The following is an 18,784-nucleotide window of genomic DNA, read 5'->3' as shown; positions in this document are numbered from 1 at the left end:
AGGCCCCCAGCGCCCACTGCTGGAGGGAGGGGCGCGCGGTGATGACGCATTGCGCTGTGCGGCAAGACGCCGGCCGCGGCGCGGGGGAGGGGCGAGGGTTGCGGCAGCGTCAAGCCGGCGCACACCACGTTGCAGCTTCTCGCTTTGGGCCAGTCGGTTGTGTTTCAGGCGGCCGGGCAGGCGCGCTGATAGGTAGACCGGCGGACCGGTGCAGATGGCGACGCTCTGTCTGACTGTGAATTCGGGAGACCCTCCGCTAGGTAAGGGGCCGCGGCCACAGACCTGTGTGGGTTGCATCAGCCGGGGGAGGGAGCGGGGAGGGGAAGGTCGCCGCGCCCCGGCTTGGCGCAGTGGCAGTCCTGGTCTGGGAGGTTAGGCCTGCCTCTCTCTCCGGAAATGTACACGCGGTGGGCTCCGCGCCCCTCTTCCTCGGTCCCTTGCAGGTGGATTTGCTCCTGAAGACCTTTCTGGGCGTGGAGGTGGGCGCGGTGTGAGCCCGGGCAAGGCGACATGGGGCTCAGCTTCGGACCTTCTCCCCCAGAAAGATGACTTCTAGCTTACTCTTCTCTCCCTTTTAACAATGATGTCCCCTGGAGACCAAGAGCAGGTCGTAGAAATAACATTTTTAAAACTTAAAATCCCAGTACTTCGTTCCCTCTGTTTTAGCGCTTTCCTCCAACTCCACTTATCTTTATTTACCTCCCTTCCTTCGTCCTCAGAAAAGCCTGTCAATTCCCTTGACTCAAGTTTTCTTCACGTTTCATTGGGTTCAAAGGAAACGAGGAAGATGATCATAGAAGCATTTAAAATTTTAACCGTAGTTAAGCTTATATTAATTAAACGTGGCAAGGTAATTGCTGGAACACTCAAGTACACTGCGGAGTGATGGGGTTGCTTTACTACACATCCGATGGATGTAGTAAATGTCAGAGCAAAGGTGGGACTTGCCATCTTCCTGATACACCTTAAATTCGATTTGGAATTGCTTATTTAACATGGCCAAGGTTACTGTGGATAGATAGCTTAGACTTTCAGCTATTTCTTTTTTTTAATTGCATTGAGAAATTACACAGAATAATTTGATCCGTTTATTGAGGTCTTATTCTTAATATAGACACGCAAGTACTTTTCTAATATTTGAAAGGCCCAGATATAGTTGGCCGCATCGGGCTGATGAAATTACTCAGTACATTCTCGTTACAGGGTGTTTTGAGCCTTTTGGAACAAAAGGCACAATTGAATGCTGTTTAAAATATTTTTAAAATGGTGTTTTAGCATATTGGTTCCAGTAATTATGGGCTAGCCTTACACAAAAATCAATATACTCTAATAAAAGAAATGGGTTTGATTCTGCAGTTGAAAAGCACTAGACAATGTGACCTCATGGTTAAGAGCAAAGACACTTGGTTCCTGGAGATCTGGGCCCATCCTGCCTGCCATTTACTAGCTGTGGAACCTTGGCAAGTTCCTTGTTTGGCATCTTCACAGCTTCCTTGTTTAAGAAACAAGGAATAATAACTTCTACATACGGTTGATGGCCAGAATCAATGAAAACTGTAGGTTAAGTTCCTGACACACTGTAGATTTTTAATAAATAGCTAGTTTTAACTCATGTCACTTAGAAAAGCACCATGAAGATGATAGACCTGTTTCCTTAGTAAATTATGAATTTGAGAACCATATCTTCAGTATTCTGGAAGGAGAGTCTTAAAGATTTTTGTTGTCCTTATGAATTATAGACCAATTATAGTTCTGTTTGCTTCTCTTCCTCTTTTTTTTTTGTTTTTATTGTTCCCGGTTGTTTAATTCGAGTACATTTTGTCTTTAATCAGTAGCATTAGATGAAACATTTAGAAAAACATTGCTTTGTGAGAATTTCTCTATTTTATATGCATGTACCATTTTTTTTTAATGTTAATATAATTTTAGACTTAAAAAAGTACAAGACTAGAACAAGGAACCTTTTTTTCCTCCAATGCCTTTGGAGAACATACTGCAGATAATAATGCTTCGACACCCCAGAATACACCAAAGTACATCTCTCTCAAGTAAGAAAACTCTATAGGACCTCACAAGACCATAAAAATCAGGAAATACTCATCGATACAATTCTCTCATCTAATGCACAGATCCCATTCAGATTCCTACACTGATTGTTCCTGTGTTGCCTCTGTAGCTCAAGGATCAGAATCTAGGGTCATCCTGTGTGCCTGCTTGTCACGTCTGCCCAGTTTCTTTCAATCTGGAATGGTTTTCTAGTCTTGCTTTCATAGATTTGACCTCTGTGGAGATTACACTTATTTGAAGAATGTCAAGGTTGTTTCTCGTGGCTTCTCATGACTAGATTGAGGCTCCGCGTCTTTGGCAGAAGTAGCACAGAAATGATTTGTTCTTCACTGCAGCCCATTGATTAGTGCCTGAGTTTTTTCCCATTACTGATGATCTAATCTTGAGTACTTAAGGTGGTTTCTGACAGCTTTCCTCACTGTAGAGTTTTCCCTTGTGCCGTTAACAAGCTTTTTGTAGGGAGATGCTCTGGGGCCGTGTAAACATTCCACTCTGCATCAGGCCTTCACACACTGGTTCAGTGTCCACTAGTGCTTCCTGCCCAACTTGATTATTAATGAGATGATGCCGGATGGTGACCTTCCATTCTGCCACTCCTTCACGTATTACTTGGAATTTTGTGTGTGCATGTCAGATATCTTTTTATCATTTAAAAAAAATTATAGGAAAATATACTCAATAGGTTATACTCTGTGTTATTTTTCATTAGCAATTTTTTAAAAAATAATTTCTTTTTATTATGTAACATTCAGTTCTTTTTCAGTTTCCCCTGGCTGTCTCAAATTATCTTTGTACAATTGGCTTGCTTTGCATCATTTTCTGTTCTTAAAATTAGGCAGTTTTACTTTCAAAATTAGTTTTATTGAGTTCTTTTTTTTTTTTTTTTTTGGTGAACATGCCTAAAGTTCACCAGTTTTAGGTTATAAATTGATTGACAGATATGTATAATGTGTAACCACCACAGTTATGAAGTAAAATATTTCCCTCACTTCAGAAAATTTCCTCATAGAACTTCATATACATTGTGTGTGTGCTAGTCTCTCAGTTGTCTCCGACTCTGCGACCCCATGGACTATAGCCTGCCAGGCTCCTCTGTCCATGGGATTCTCCAGGCAAGAATACTGGAATCGGGTGTCATTCCCTTCTCCAGAGTTCATATACGTCGGGTCATGTTAAATTATTTTGTGCATAGGATAGTTTTTTGAGATTCATCTATCTTGTTGCTTGTAATGGTTCATTTTAAAAATCTGCTATGTAGGATTCTTTGCTGTGGATACTCTAAAACTTAGATTATTTACTTTAGTGGTTAAATTGGCCCTCTTTGCCAGTGGGGGCCCCTGCGAGCTGGCCAGTGGGTCCTTTTGGCGTATCTCTTAGCATCCTTTGAGTACTTCTTGGTTTCCAGCACACTGAAATTCTCCAGGTTTGTTTTATACCTTCTCTAGCACAGCCCTGTCCCCAGTGGACCGTGGTATTTAGAATCCAGTATCTGGGTGCTAGTTGTCTGTCTTCAATAAATTAAGGACAAAGGATTAATGAATATTCAGTAAACTTTATGATATGCTGAGAGACAGATGACACTGTTCTTAAATTTGAGTTCTGGCCTGTGTTAGACCTGCATTCAAAGCCTGACAGCTACGTATTTACTCAAGGGCTTTGAGCTAGTTATTTAACCCCTCCACACCTCAGTTTCCTTGTCTATAAAACAGAGATAAAGGTGCCTACCACTTAAGGTTACTCCAAAGATTAAAAATGTTAATGAAGGTAAGGCATGTAGCACAGTCCCTGCCACATAGTAACCTCTAATGCTTTCAACCATAGCTTTTATACAAGGTACTATTCTAATTAATTCTTTTCTCCTGAGGGAGGGAAAGGTTCATTTCTGTGTCCCCAGCTGGACACTGAGCATTTTCAAAAGCAGTTGGATTATGCCAGGGAATGATTGCTGGTTTGTTACTTCTCTAAGACCAGAAGGCCATACTTTGCATCTGCAGACTACTGGGAAAAAAATTTTACTCCTCACAGTACTTAACATTGTTTTGTTGACTCATCCTTATTGCTTTATGATTCAGGTTTTAAATACTGCATTGTTTATAAAGAGAGAAATCTTTTCATCTCGTTATTTTTAGGAGCTTTGTTGGCAGTGGAACATGTGAAAGACAACGTCAGCATTTCTGTTGAAGAAGGGAAAGAGAATATTCTGCATGTATCTGAGTAAGTGTATCTTTGCTTTCGGTACTCAGCAGCTTCTTTTAAATATTTAGAGTTAAATGTTGTATGCTTGTTTTACTTGCTGACTGGTAGAATATCCCTAAAAAGAAATATACTTTTCTTTCTTATTCGAAAAGAATTATATCCAACCAGCACAGCATTGTAAAAACAATTATTCTCCAATTAAATAAATGTTAAAAAAAATTAATATCCAGAGACTTATATTTGTCAGCAAAGTATCTGATCACATGTATAATCTGTCTAAAAGAAACTGGAAATGTACAGAAAGGTATATGTACATGTGTTTTAATTCTTTTGTGATCCTGGTGGAAAATTGGAAGTTTAATAAAATTAATAATAAGGGGAAATAAATATGGTCATTCCACAGCATAGAGTATTAGACACCTGTGAAAAAAGACTTATGAAGAATTTCCAATGTGGATATGTTCAAATCTAATGTTAATAAAAAAGCAAGAAATAAATGTGAAAGTACATATCTCCAAAGAAAAAAACTGAAAAGTATACAACACCTTTAATAGTATTTCTGAGTTTTTGAGTTGTGGGGTGTTTTTTCCTTTTTACTTCTCTGTGTTTTCAATTTTTTCTATAATGAAGGTATACTGTATGTTCTTTTTTTTTTTAAATATTGTATATTCTTCATTAAGATGGATTATTTGCATCTCAGGTATATGGAAGATGGCATGCCTTTGGATTTACCTCTTTCTTTTGGAACTCACTGAAAAAAATTGAAAAGAAAAGGAAGGGAAATAATTCTCTTGTTTAGCAAAACTGAGGCATAGACACAACCAAGTTTCCGATTCTTTTAAGGAATCTTTGCCAGATCATGGAACTTGAACCAGGTTGAAAGCAGGCTTCAAGGGTATTCTCAAGCAGGGTGCAGATATGGAAATGGTTTAAATGGTCTGTAATAAACTGACAGAAAGACTTGTATCAGAGAAGGGGCGGCATACAGAAAACATTCACTCAAACACACCCTCCTCCTCCTCCCCGACCTCCTTCCTCCCATTGTAGTTGCATCAGAACTTTGATTGGATCACTTCATAGTGTTTATACTATGAGGTTCCTGTAAGTTGGAGCCACTGCTGAGCCACATATCATGATTGCTTTTTGTGTACAATTTTTACTTTTCCGTGGAGTGGTTGGTTGCTTTGTTCTCATCTGAAACCTTTCTGATCCCTGTGTTTTCTGTGGGACTTCAGGAAGATTGTGGGCATCTTCTCTTAGGATCCAATATTCAGAAATTTCATGATAATACGCTTTGGTGTGAGTCCATTTTTCATCTGTTCCACTGGGTGCTTGGCTGCTCCCTCTTCTAATATGGAAACTTAGAAATCCTCTTTTGGGGATTAGAAAATTTTTTCTTTGATAACTTTCTATTTTCTGTTCTTTATGTGTATGTTGGGTTAGTCCTTATTTTCTTCAAGGATCACCTTCATTTTCCATTTTTTTCCCCTCATTTTTTTTCACTTTCTGGAGAGGTCTTCGACTTTATTATCCCATTTTTCTATTGTGTTTTCCTTTTTGCGGTTGTATTTTTCGTATATGAGAGTTCTTTTACTTACTATCTAGGTAAAGTATCCTTTTCTTGTTTTATGATTACAAACATAATCATGTTTTTTCATTGCTCAGAGGAAATTTATGTATTCACTTTTAAACTTTTCTTTTCCTTGATTTGTTGGCTTTACATCTATGTGTTTATTTTGATCGCTATCTTTTGAGTTACAGGCTTTCTTTAAATATTTGGTAACTCTTGATGGTTTTCTAAGATTCTGACTGGGAGTTTCAGACTCCCAGGTTCTGAACTCCAGGGTGGGCTTGTCATTTGTGAGCTTCACTCTGGGTAATTTGACCAAACAACTGTTCATTTGACGGAACTTCTGGTGTTAGTATCCTTGGTTCTTTTCCTCCTGGTTAGATTAGATTGTCCAGAGAAGACTTCCAGTGTCCTGTTTGGAAGGTGAGGACGGGCTGGGGCCAGCATATTTTGGAAGCTGAGGGTGGGAAGAAGGCTGAGAATCTCAGCATCCAGTGTATGTTTATTCGTGTATTCTCTTGTTATCTCTGTCACCCAGCTTGCCACCAATTTGAGAGACCCTCTGTTTTCGTCTTTAGAGAATAAAGCACAAGTTTTTGCCAGGAGTGGGTAAGAGCCCAGCTGTAGAGAATAGGGATTGGAGGTATCTGTATTTCTGGCTAAGTTTTAAGTAGACTTTTAACTAAGCCTCCTCATTTTAGTCCATGGTTTTATTGATTTGGAAGTCTTTTGAGGATCCTGAAGTTTAGATTGGATTGGTTTTCAGCTTTGTCCATTGTCCAGTTAAGATTCAGTGTTTTCAGGCCTGTTAACTCCATCTGCTTTCTAGCTTCTGAAATTTTATTGCTGTTGTCTCTTCGCCCTCATCTCTTTTTCCTTATGGGTTTGTTTCTGTGTCTTTTTAAAACATTTTATGCAACAGTTTTGGTGAGCTTTGATCTGCCATGTTTACCTGGAAGAAGGCAATGGCACCCCACTCCAGTACTCTTGCCTGGAAAATCCCATGGATGGAGGAGCCTGGTGGGCTGCAGTCCATGGGGTTGCGAAGAGTCCGACAGGACTGAGCGACTTCACTTTCACTTTTCACCTTCATGCATTGGAGAAGGAAATGGCAACCCACTCCAGTGTTCTTGCCTGGAGAATCCCAGGGACGGGGGAGCCTGGTGGGCTGCCGTCTCTGGGGTCGCACAGAGTCGGACACGACTGAAGCGACTTAGCAGCAGCAGCAGCAGCTTCTTTATGACAGCATATCCTTGGCTTCATTGCCTTTATTTATTTTAAATCACTTTATTCCTGATATCCCAATTATATTTTTATATTTTCACCACTGAATAGACATGTAGAAACTAATAGTGAGAAGGATCAAACATCATATAGAGGACTTCCCTGGTGGTACAATGGACAAGAATCTGCCTGCAAATGCAGGAGACTCGGCTAAGTCTCTGGTCTGGGAAGATCCACATGCTGAGGAGCAACTAAGCCCGTGCGCCACAGCTGCTGAGCCTGAATGTGACAGCTGCTGAAGCCTGCATGCCTGGAACCTGCGCTCTACAACAAGAGAAGCCGCCACATTGAGAAGACTACCCCACAACCAAGAGTAGTCCCCACTCACCGCAGCTAGAGAAAGTCCACTCACGGCAGCAAAGACCCAGTGTAACCAAAAACAGAATAAATGATTAATGGAAAAAAACCAACCAAACACCATATAGATAGTGAGGTCACTGAAGTGAATTATAGGATTTAGCTGAACATCTCAAAACAAATTAGTGTTTGATAGAATTTAGAACCAACTGAATCTATTTTTTTCATTATAGTAGAAAATACTTGCTATATATAAGATTTCTATTTTTACATTTTCCACATGTCTCATGACTTACTGATTTACTAGAGCCACAGTGATATTTTATCTCATGTTTATATTCCAGAAATGTGGTGTTCACGGACATAAACTCCATACTTCGCTACTTGGCTAGAATTGCCACTGCAGCAGGGCTCTATGGCTCTAACTTGTTGGAACATACTGAGGTAAGGAAGGAACATTTTCTTGGGTGTGTTTTTGTTTGGTTTGGTTTAGGCTTTCACTTTTTTGGACTATTACTGTATTTAAGGGTATAGGATAGTAACAGAATATTAATCATAGACCAAGTTAGGAATTCTCATTTGACTTTATTTTCAGAAAGAAAGTCTTTGCTCCTAAGTTTCTACTTTCACACCCATACCAGCTGTCCTTTTGGGTCATTTAGTTCTGTCTTCCTAGAGTCCTAGAATTTCATAGCTGGATGTGACTGCATAGGTTATCTTATGCAGCTTTCTTACTTTACAAATGGGGCAGCAGGCCTTGAAAAGTTACATGGGCCCAGGGTCATACACATTTTCCTTTTTAAGTATATGCCTTATTAACTATAGCAATAGTAGATTATCTTTCAATATGGCACTTGAGATGCCTTTTTTTTCCTGTTTGCTTTCAGCTCTAACTCTCCTGAAGCTTATAAAATTCAAAATACAAAGAATAATTTCCAAGTATTTGCTTTTAAATTCTGCAAGTGGATAAATATGTTTGGCTGGGTACCATTTGTTGGGCTCGGTCAGGCTTGTTATTCCTTCCTGCTTCCAGTTTTCATATTTTCCTTTTTCTTCCCTGAAGTGCCTCTTCACACTCCTGGGGGAAAAAGAGAAAACATAGGAAGATAGCACAGTATGTGTTTGAGTGCCAGTGTAGATGCCTCCAGACAGTCACAGTCAGTCCCACGTAATGGTGACTTCTTTGATTGAGATGAGATAGGTACGGCCCTCACTGAAGTTGTTTGTTTGCTTGTTTGTTTAAGTCTAACCCTGGGATGCATTTCTTTCCACAGATTGATCACTGGTTGGAGTTCAGTGCCACAAAACTGTCTTCTTGTGATTTGTTTACTTCTGCAGTCAACGAGCTCAATCACTGTCTGTCTCTGAGAACATACTTAGTTGGAAACTCCTTGAGCTTAGCAGATTTATGTGTTTGGGCCACCCTAAAAGGTATCAGTAATTCTTGAAGAATTTCTGTTTAGATTATTTAGTGTTTTGCTGGGTCAGGAGTACACATATTTCTGTGTATGTGAACATCTGTCTACCTGGTGGCAGTCACTGTGGATTTTCTGATGAAAGAGTGACCTCCCTGGCCACTTTCTTCCTAGCTCGTTGCACGAACTCCTCATCCTCTGCTGCCCGTGGAGGCTGGTCCTGTCTTGCTGCCCGCAGCTCCTCTCTTGCCTTTGAACTGTCCTTGTTCCTCATCGTCTATGTCGGCACCTCTCCTGCCTCAGCCATGGCTTGACTCCAGTTGCTTTGTCTCTGGTTGCTCAGTATGTGGGTGAGGGGGGTCAGCTGGAATTGTCTCTCTGAGAGATTACCTTTTCCGTCCTCTATGAGTAGTTTGCAACAGATCAGAATATGGAATTGATTGAGAGAAAGAGGGCTTGAATTTTGTTAGTTTATTTAAAAGAAAAAAAAAACCCTGCAGATGCAGCAAATATGCTAGAATGTTTTATCGTTCTTTAAAGAGTCAGAAACGACTGAGTGACTTCACTTTCACTTACACTTTTCAAATTTGGGTTATATGAGGATTTTTTTTTTCAATATTCTCTTAAGTTTTTTTTTGACTGTGCCATGTGACTTGTGGGATCTCAGTTCCCGAACCAGGGATATTGAACCTGTGCCCTTGGCAGTGAATATGCAGACTGCTGGGTAACTCCCTCTCTGTACTTTTTGGTGGCTTAAACTTTTCTTTAAACTGTTGTAATAACAACCAACATAAAATGAAGGACTATTCTAGTTACAACTTTTCATCTATAGGTTTATGACATTTTTATCTACTTTGATTTTTGAATTAATATTCATAAATGGAATGTAGTATCTTATGGAGGTAGCTTTGTGATGCTAAAGAGTTGCATAAACTCCTTCAGTACCATTTTTGATATTACATCTGAAGAAAAGAGCTACTTCTTGATCTTGATTTTTATTTTTTTTCTGTAGTTGATACACTTCAAGCTTTTCTTAATTATGGAATGTAACATTGCCCTAGTGTGTGTGTGGCGGTGGTGAAGGCAGGATTTAGGATTCAACCTTAGTGGATTAAAATGAAAAAATATTTAAAATTAATTTTTGTGAATTCTTAAAATATGCCAAGTATTAGAAATCATTGCCATGTATACCCAGATTTTTAAAATTTCATTATAGAAGCATAGCTTTAAGCCATCTCATTTACTTAAATTAACCATGACTGGAGCTTTGCTTTTGATTTTTCTGATATATTGAGTGCTTTTAAAATTATGTTTACTAATAGGAAATGCTGCGTGGCAGGAACAGTTGGGACAGAACAAAGCTCCAGTTCATGTAAAACGCTGGTTTGGCTTTCTTGAAGCCCAGCAGGCCTTCCAGTCAGTAGGTACCAAGTGGAATGTTTCAGCAACCAAAGCAAAAGTGGTAAGCCTTTAAAACTTTTTTTTTATGCTGACATCTTGTCTGACTGAGATCCTAAATCTGAGAAGAAAATTATGTTCATAATTTTTCCCCCCCATCAATTAAAAAGGATCTTCTTGGAAGAATCTGCTGTTGTTGAATCTTGCCTTGTCTTCACCTGCTTGACTATATTAAGCCTTAATCTTCATAATTATATTTCTAGAAGATTGTGATCATCCAGTGTGTGTCCCTTAAGAAATCCAAAGTCCATGTTACTAAAATCTCAATATTTTATAGCTCTACCATCTTTTCTTCCTCCCAGATCTTCTGTTCTCTGGTGTTTGAACCATCGTGACCATTGAGTCCTGGGCTTCTGTAGAGCCTTTTTGTTTATTTTGTAGGAAGATGTAACATAGAGAACAGTAGAAAAAGGTCCTCTTATCCAGCTAGAGTTGCTCTGGTTTGATCTATTTTACACACTACGCATGTGTGGTCCAGTTAATTTTTCAAGGTTTTCTGATGCTGTAAAATGTGGAAACTACTACTTGCTTGTATAAAGACACTAGAGTCATCTCAGTTCTGCTAAAAGTCCTCACTCTGCTTTCACCACTGTCCACCTCTAATCAGTCAACAAGTTCTGTTATTACTTCTCGTATCTAGAGATTGATTTTCTGTCTCCACTGCTGTCGATTTTTGTTGACACCTCATTACCCCCTGTGTGTTTTAAGACCACAGGCTCATCACTGAACTTCTTTCTTTGGTCTCTTTTTTCTAGTTGAGCCTTTGCACTGTCTCAGGTATCATTTTAGAAAATACAGATAAGTAGTTCCATACCTCTGAGGATTCCCCATTGCCTAAAACATGAAAGTCAGCATTATAAGGACCTTCATGTTTGGACCTGGTCGACTCTCTAGTGTCTTGCCTACCCACCCAACATGCGTTCCTAACATTGCACAGCTCTCCCCGCCTTTGAGTCTTACCTGTGCTATTTGTTACTCCTTCCCTTAGAATGACTTCCCTTGTACACTGTCCGTCTGATACACTTCCACTTATTTTTTTTAGGTCCAGTTTGGTTCATGCCTCCTTTTAGCATTTTCCTGATGACTTTAAAGGCTGTTGGTTGACTTCAGCTGATTTTGAGTCTTCAAGTGCAGGGACAATAATCTAGTCAATTTTTCCTCATAAGCATACTTGGTGCATAGTGGGTACTGAGTATTTATTTGGTGAATTTATTCTTAAACATTTAACCATGTAACTATTTTTGTTGTTGTTTTGCTTTTCAGGTTCCTGAGAAAAAGCAAGATGTTGGGAAATTTGTTGAGCTTCCAGGTGCTGAGATGGGGAAGGTTACAGTCAGATTTCCTCCAGAGGCTAGTGGGTAAGCAAATATAACTTACAATTGGATTCATTTAGTAGAAAAACTTTAAGACAATTACCAAATATTTTATAAATCAGTAGGTTAATATATAGAAGAAAATTAGTAAGATTTTAATTTTGGAAGTTAAAATTCTAAATATCTTAATGGTTGTTAAATTATTGATACTTAATTTCTAAAAATTTGTAGTTTTAGCTTATTAAATCAGTAGGAGAGATAGCATTTTAATTTTATTCCAGGCAGAATTTTAATTGTAAGTAGAAAAATATCCATTAATAGAGAAGTTTTATTTACATTTTGAGATTTTGGGGGGGTGTCCTTTAATAAGGGTTTGTATTTGTACTCTCAGCATTCCTTTCAGTTATCAGAAATTATGGTAGATTTAAGTTATTTTTTTCCCAAATAAAGCAGGTGGAATCCTGAAAAGCCCAGTCTTACTCATTTCTTTCTACTGTTAGTAGGCAAAACCCTTTTCACTCTTGGCAGTCATAGAAAATAATAATATATGACTAGCTGGTTAGAGCAAAGGGCTGTTCTGGCTGGAGCCACTGGTGTGGGTCTGCCTGAGTCCTTGCCCAGCACCCCCTAAGGCTGAAGGATGTCTGCCTTGGCATGTGTGTGCTTCTGTGAATCATGCTGGACAAGCTTTGTGAAAGAACATTGCCAGTGGTGCTAATATAATAAAATGCCTTTTATTAAAGCAGTTGGGAATCTCCAGTGGCTCAGCTGGTGAAGAATCTGCCTGCAGTGCAGGAGACACAGGAAACTCGGGTTTGGTCCCTGGGTCAGAAAGATCCCCTGGAGAAGGAAATGACAACCCACTCCAGTATTCTTGCCTGGAAAGCCCTGTGGACAGAGGAGCCTGGTGGACTACAGTCCAAAGGGTTGCAAAGAGTCGGACACCACTGAGTGACTGAGCGCACACAGCAGCACACGCTCAAAGCAGTCAGCCTCAGAAACTTAGCCACTGAGAAAGCATTGTGCCGTATTTTGTAAATCAGATGGGGTTTTTTCCCCCATGTTTTGTTTAATTTGAGATTTTGTATTCTATAACCTAATTCTTACCCATCTGTGCTAAATGCAGTATGCAGACAAAAGGAAGTGGCACATAAGGAAACAGTTCTATTTTAGCTGTTCTTACTATAGTTATTCCCAAACTATTTCATACATGTCATTAATAGCAAAACCAGTTTTACAATTCCACAGTTTCTCTTTGCTGATTTAGGAGGTGAATAAAGGATAAGTCAGAAGGAGATGAAAGGCAAATAATAGTTCTGGAAAATACACAGACTGGATCATTAAATGACTGACCAGTGGAGTCAGTCATAAATAGTCCTTATTTTACATTGTTTAATTCCCTCAGACGTCCTAGGTCCCTACCATCCAGTATCCTGCCCTTGTGTTCTTGGTGTGAGGGGTCATGGTTGTCCCATTGGGTGGTGACTTGAGTGGTTTGATAAAAGTTAGTTTTTTAGCCATAGTTACGCTATTTGAACATTTGTACCTTTTGAATTTTTTAATATTTTCTGTCACTGTCACTTCTTGGAATTGTGAGCTCTGCATTTTATTATTTACTGTATAAAATACATTTATTCTGAATTACATCAGCTTTAGAGTCCATGTTGTTGCTGAATACAGTTTGGGGGTTTGGAATATAAGTCAGTATTCAGGTTTAGAAACATTCAATATCTTGATTATATCCCCTTATACTGCAGAACAGATTGTCTTTAATTAGTTTTTTAATCTTTTTTTTTTCCTGTGTCATTCATGAAAGGCCAGAAGGCTTGAATTTTGCCTTTTATTTGTATTCCTAACTAACACACATAACACACCTGTTATGTGCAGATACTTAGCAAACACTTTACACGTAGTAACATTTAATCGTATCAGCCCTGTGAGGAAGGCACTGTTGTTATCTCCAGTTTTACAAATGGTTTAAGAAACTGATTCATACAACATTTTAGCAGCTTGCTAAATCCAAACCTACGCTGTCTGACTCTAGCGTCCATATGACTAAAATTATATGCCTGTGTCTGTTATGTGTGGGAAAAGCCCAATATAGCATCAGTACTCACTAAATGCAGCGTGGAGCATATTTTCTGTAGCTCTCAGGTTGTCTTTTGAGCCAGTTAGTTGTTTTATGAATACTTCATAGTCCTATTTGCTTTTTTGCAGGTTAGAATTGCACACATTTCAGATTCAGAAATAATGTCTTTAAGAAAATAGTTTGATTTCATTACTTCTCTTAAGATTGAATGTAAAGCACATTAACTGTCAGTTAGTAGTTACTGATTATTAGTCTTTTTTTTTCTCTTCATAACATGTTATGGGGTGTAACACTTTCAGTGAAAACTGCACAAAGTATTTCTGTTTCATTTTCAGAACTCAAGTTCCTTTGTTTTGCTTTTAATAAACTTTAAATTTGGGAATAGTTTTAGATTTATAGAAATATTACAGAAATAGTTAAAAAAAAGTTCCCTTGTACCTGTACTCAGTTTTCTCTAATGTTAACATCTTTCATTACCTTTGTCAAACTTAATGAACCAGTTTTGATATATTGTTAACCTAGACTTCATACTTTGTTGTATTTCATTAGTTTTTCCCTAATGTCCTTTTTCTCTTCTAGGGTCTTATCTGGGCTGCCACTTTGGGTGCTTTGTTTTATGCAGAAAGTTTTGAATAATCCTAAATGCACTGCATTGTCCTTGTCTGCATTAACCTGTGCATATACACCCTTCAACATTGAATCATTGATCTAGAATGCTGCATGAGTATCTTTAAAAATGATTGATTTTAGAAATGCTATAAAGACATACAAGGGGTTGTACTTTTCCCTCCTTTCTTGAGATCAGAGGTGTGCGTGAGATCAGGTGACGTGGAATGGTGCAGTTGTGGCTGCTGTTACTGATGAAAAGTCTATTTCCAACAGTAGTGGTATAGAATGTTGCTATTGCCCACTTCACTGATAGAGGAGGAGGTTGATATGTGATATTATTAACCATGCCTCTAATTCGTTTTATTCTGTGTAATGGTCAACTGCCCATAGAATAGAATAGTGTCTTCATAGATTGTGACCTGTGGAATTTTGATACTGGATGAAACCTTCAAGATCATTTAGTTAAAATCTTTTTGTTTTGGGTTCTGAGAAAACAGAAGCCTAGAAAAGTAAAGTGGCTTTCCTGAGGCTTCCTAATTCTCATATGCTCTTTTATTTAATTATCACAGCAGCAGTGGCATCTCAGAGGAGCCTCTGTCTTCTGTGTGGAGAGCGGGTGTCCAGTTTTCAATCGCATTGGGTCTTATTAAAGAGACATACTGCCAGGTAGCATAAGGAGTTTTCCCGTAACTAAATTACCTTTCATTCCTCAGTAAAAAAGGAAAATGGAGATTAGCCTTAAGGTTTAATGTTTGTAAATAACTTGCTCCTTTGTGATTTTTTTACATATGAAGTTGTTTCTTACAGTAATTTACTAAATGTTGTAGTTTTTTTTTTGTTCCTCAGGGTCAGATTTTCTGTTACAGTATTTCTTGTTAGCAACTAACGTAAGACTGGAGTACCAAGTAGAAGGGTTTTTGTTTAGTTCTCCTCTCCTGGAGAAGGTGAAGTTTACGAATGTCGTTGAAGCCTGTTACCGAGTCTCCTTGTGACTGTTTCTGCTGCAGTTACTTGCACATTGGGCACGCGAAAGCCGCTCTCCTGAACCAGCACTACCAGGTCAACTTTAAAGGGAAACTGATCATGAGATTCGATGACACAAATCCTGAAAAAGAAAAGGAGGATTTTGAGAAGGTAATTAAAGGTGTAGCGATGACCCTTTGTTGGTAAAGTTAATTAAAATTAGAGGGTGACCTGATACCTTCATGGTGTGAAAATAAATCTTGTTCTCATAACTTTTTCTTTTGTTCTTCTATTAAAATATATATTTGTCTGAGACTTAAACCAAGAATTACTCAGTTCCCGTATGAAAAAACTTCAATTTATCTTTTTTTCTCTTCAACTATTATAAAGTTTATTTAAGTGCTACATTTTCTTGTAAGTATCAGTTTCTTAAATGAATTGGTTCCTAGAGTCAGATTTCCTTTTTGTTATATAATTTTATAAATGAAGCGAACACTAAGTAGGTATTGGAAAATGTGATGGTTTCCTAGCCGCTTATATCATCTATTTAGAAGCACTAAATTTATTTATATTAAAGAGAGGACGAATAATTGTCAGCATTGCCAATAATAATCAGCTTTTCCAGAATAAATGGAAAGCACCATGCGATCAGCTTTCTCAGCTGAAAACTTGGAGGCTAGTATAAAATTTCTCTCTCCCTCTCTCTCTTTTTTTTTCCTTTTTCTTTTCTGGTCTAATATCATACAACTTCCACAACCATTTTAAGGCTCTGTAAGACTAATGGTGTATTATTACGTTTGTCCAAATGCAGTATCAAGGATTGAAAATACACAAGAAAATAACAAAAGATAAACTGATGATTATTTTGAATTCTTACTGCAGGTTATATTGGAGGATGTTGCAATGTTGCATATCAAACCAGATCAATTTACTTACACCTCGGATCATTTTGAAACTATAATGAAATATGCAGAGAAGCTAATTCAGGAAGGGAAGGCTTATGTCGATGATACTCCTGCTGAGCAGATGAAAGCGGAGCGTGAGCAGAGGATAGAATCCAAACATAGAGAAAACTGTAAGGCACATTTAGTGTTCTGTATTTTAATTGATATTCTTGTATTCTGCTTCAGTAGAAAATTTCTTTTTCTACTGAAAGATGTTGGTTTGAAACACATTTGGGAATGTGTTTCATACGTTAATTCATCTCTTAGAAATCTTTTCCCTTTCTCTGCCATCTTTACATTATTACTTACCAGCATCACAAGTGCATGTGAAGTGTGTGTGGTCTCAGCGTCTCACTTGTTACCTGTAGTCTTTTTTTTTTTTGTAGTCTTTTGCATTGCTGTTCAGCTCATGTGAATGATTTCTTCTGCAACTTTTTGTGATTCTCTCAATTTAAATATTTAGCCTTTCTAGTTAGAATGTTTGATAGTAATGTTAGCCATACCCAAATCTTCCTGGCAGCCTGTAAGTGTGAAGATTCTATGTAAGCCTCATGCTACCCTGTGCCTGAAATACCACTTGACAAAAAAAGTATGTCTTTGATATTACTTATCCCTGAGCTTCTGAGTCTGGTTATTTTTATTCTGTAATTATGTTGCAGAACACCTTGAGTGTCACATTTAGGAAGAATAGTAGTAAATTCAAATTGTTACGGCAGTCTGTCTTTCTCTCTCACCTCCCCATTTTACAGTTTCTTTACCTTTTCAAAAATAATTAGCAACTGGACTTTAGACCTAACTTGATTCTTTGAGAGTTGATAGTGTGTCCCTTGTATCTTCAGTAGTTTCTGCAGAAGAATCACTGTTTAACAGTTCTTTCTTACTCATACGGGGCATATGAGTCCTAATATAGATAAGATTTATATAGTCAGTGGGGATATATAGAGATTTTTTTTCCACCCCTGGGATAAACTTCTGTCACTCTCTGTTTTCTGTCATCTCTCATTTTTTTTTTCCAAATCTAAGAGCAGCCTGTTTTCCAGTGGAATGGCCAAAGGTGCTTTTGGGGAGCCCACTAGCTCAGGCTCTCAGCCCAAATTGTTTTCTTTGGATGGACATGGGCTGCAGCACCAACACCTGGGCTGGGTCAGACCAGCGTGTCCTCTGGGCATGAGGTGGCAAAGGAACAGAATGCTTCTGCTTCAGACACCCAGTGTTCAATTTGAGGAGGCCTGGCCAGTTGTGCCATGATGGGAACGTGGGAGAACTGGATAAGAGAAACCTTCAGGCCTCAGACATCCACTCTTACCCTTCACTAGTACTATATTAGTGGAATATATTGACTTCTAAAATAGAGCATATTCAAATGTTTTGTGGGACTTCTTTATTAAAAACAAACAAATACATTTTCACTTGGTATCAGATACTGGAACCATTAAGTACTTTTCAACTAGTGGAGTGTGCTTATAATATAAAATCAGAATGGAAAATTTTGTATCAAATTAGAAGACTGTTAAAATAATTTGTTTTCAACCAGATTAGCAATGCTGATTAGGTAAACTGTAGTATAATTCATTTTATAGCTGTGGAGAAGAATCTGCAAATGTGGGAAGAAATGAAAAAAGGAAGCCAGTTTGGTCAGTCCTGTTGTTTGCGAGCAAAAATTGACATGAGTAGTAACAATGGGTGCATGAGGGACCCGACACTTTATCGCTGCAAGATTCAGCCCCACCCGAGAACTGGAAATAAATACAAGTAGGTGTATTGCTTTCATTACGCTCAGTAGCTTCCTGTGCTTTTGCTTTGAGGCTCTCTGTAAACACGGGGTGGGAGTTACTGCAGAGTAGTCAAGAGATCTGGATCTTCGTTCTTCATGGATTAAATGACCAGTAAAGCAGGTAGCCCAGCCTCTTGGGATGTTACTCACCTGTCAATTAAGGTTATACTAGGTTATTTTTAGGATGGTTTCCATCTATAAAGTTTCTTGAATCTGCCAAAAGTTGCTTTTTATGTATTGATTAGGTATACCATGGTGTGTATTTTTAGATGAAGACACTTCTTTTCCTGTTATAAACTTTGATTCTGCTAGGAGTAAGTTGATTCTTAAATGTGATAGAATTGAAAATTTAAAGAAATATGAACATTATAAAAAATATCATGTGTTTTTTCTACTTTCAGTTGATTTTCTATGTGGGTTTTCAGGTTAACAGATTTTTTTTTCCTTTAAATGCCCCTCACTCTGCTTTTAATTTATATAATAACCATAGAATATATTTTCTTATGCTTTGAAGAAGCCTACTGCTTACAAATGGTGAATTGTAACTCTTGAAGAGATTGGTGACTATAAATGATTACCTGGTTTGCTAATGTGACTTTCTTTAAACTTGGGGGTGCAAATGTGTATGTAGATAAACACTTCATGTTTATATGGGTGTGTGTGTGTGTTTATATGTCCTTCATTTTTAACAGGGTATTTACTCCTTGTTTTACTAAACAAATGCTCTGACTACATTTGGAAAAGTGTATTTGGATGTTCATTTTTAGTATCAAATAATCTCAAGCCATAGTGTAGTAGCATCTTA

General features: G+C 38.2%; 1 protein-coding gene across 2 annotated transcripts in view; it reads left to right on the top strand.

Annotated features, from left to right (window-relative positions):
- Nucleotides 1-80: 80 nt before the first annotated feature.
- Nucleotides 81-18,784, top strand: part of EPRS (glutamyl-prolyl-tRNA synthetase) — a 64,654-nt gene continuing 45,950 nt past the window's right edge. The window contains exons 1-9 of one of the 2 annotated variants that reach the window (XM_027564464.1): nt 81-260; nt 4,197-4,281; nt 7,759-7,858; nt 8,689-8,845; nt 10,152-10,291; nt 11,551-11,645; nt 15,306-15,432; nt 16,144-16,336; nt 17,786-17,957. In XM_027564464.1, the coding sequence (XP_027420265.1) occupies nt 215-260; nt 4,197-4,281; nt 7,759-7,858; nt 8,689-8,845; nt 10,152-10,291; nt 11,551-11,645; nt 15,306-15,432; nt 16,144-16,336; nt 17,786-17,957 (1,115 nt within the window). In that variant the 5' untranslated portion in view covers nt 81-214. The remainder of the gene's footprint in view (nt 261-4,196; nt 4,282-7,758; nt 7,859-8,688; nt 8,846-10,151; nt 10,292-11,550; nt 11,646-15,305; nt 15,433-16,143; nt 16,337-17,785; nt 17,958-18,784) is intronic. The other variant, XM_027564463.1, reaches the window with a different exon arrangement.

This window comes from Bos indicus x Bos taurus, chromosome 16 (genome assembly GCF_003369695.1).
Source record: "Bos indicus x Bos taurus breed Angus x Brahman F1 hybrid chromosome 16, Bos_hybrid_MaternalHap_v2.0, whole genome shotgun sequence".
NCBI classification, from domain to species: Eukaryota; Metazoa; Chordata; class Mammalia; order Artiodactyla; family Bovidae; genus Bos; species Bos indicus x Bos taurus.
Note: the sequence above shows the minus strand (reverse complement) of the source record. Positions and strands in the feature narration are given on the sequence as shown.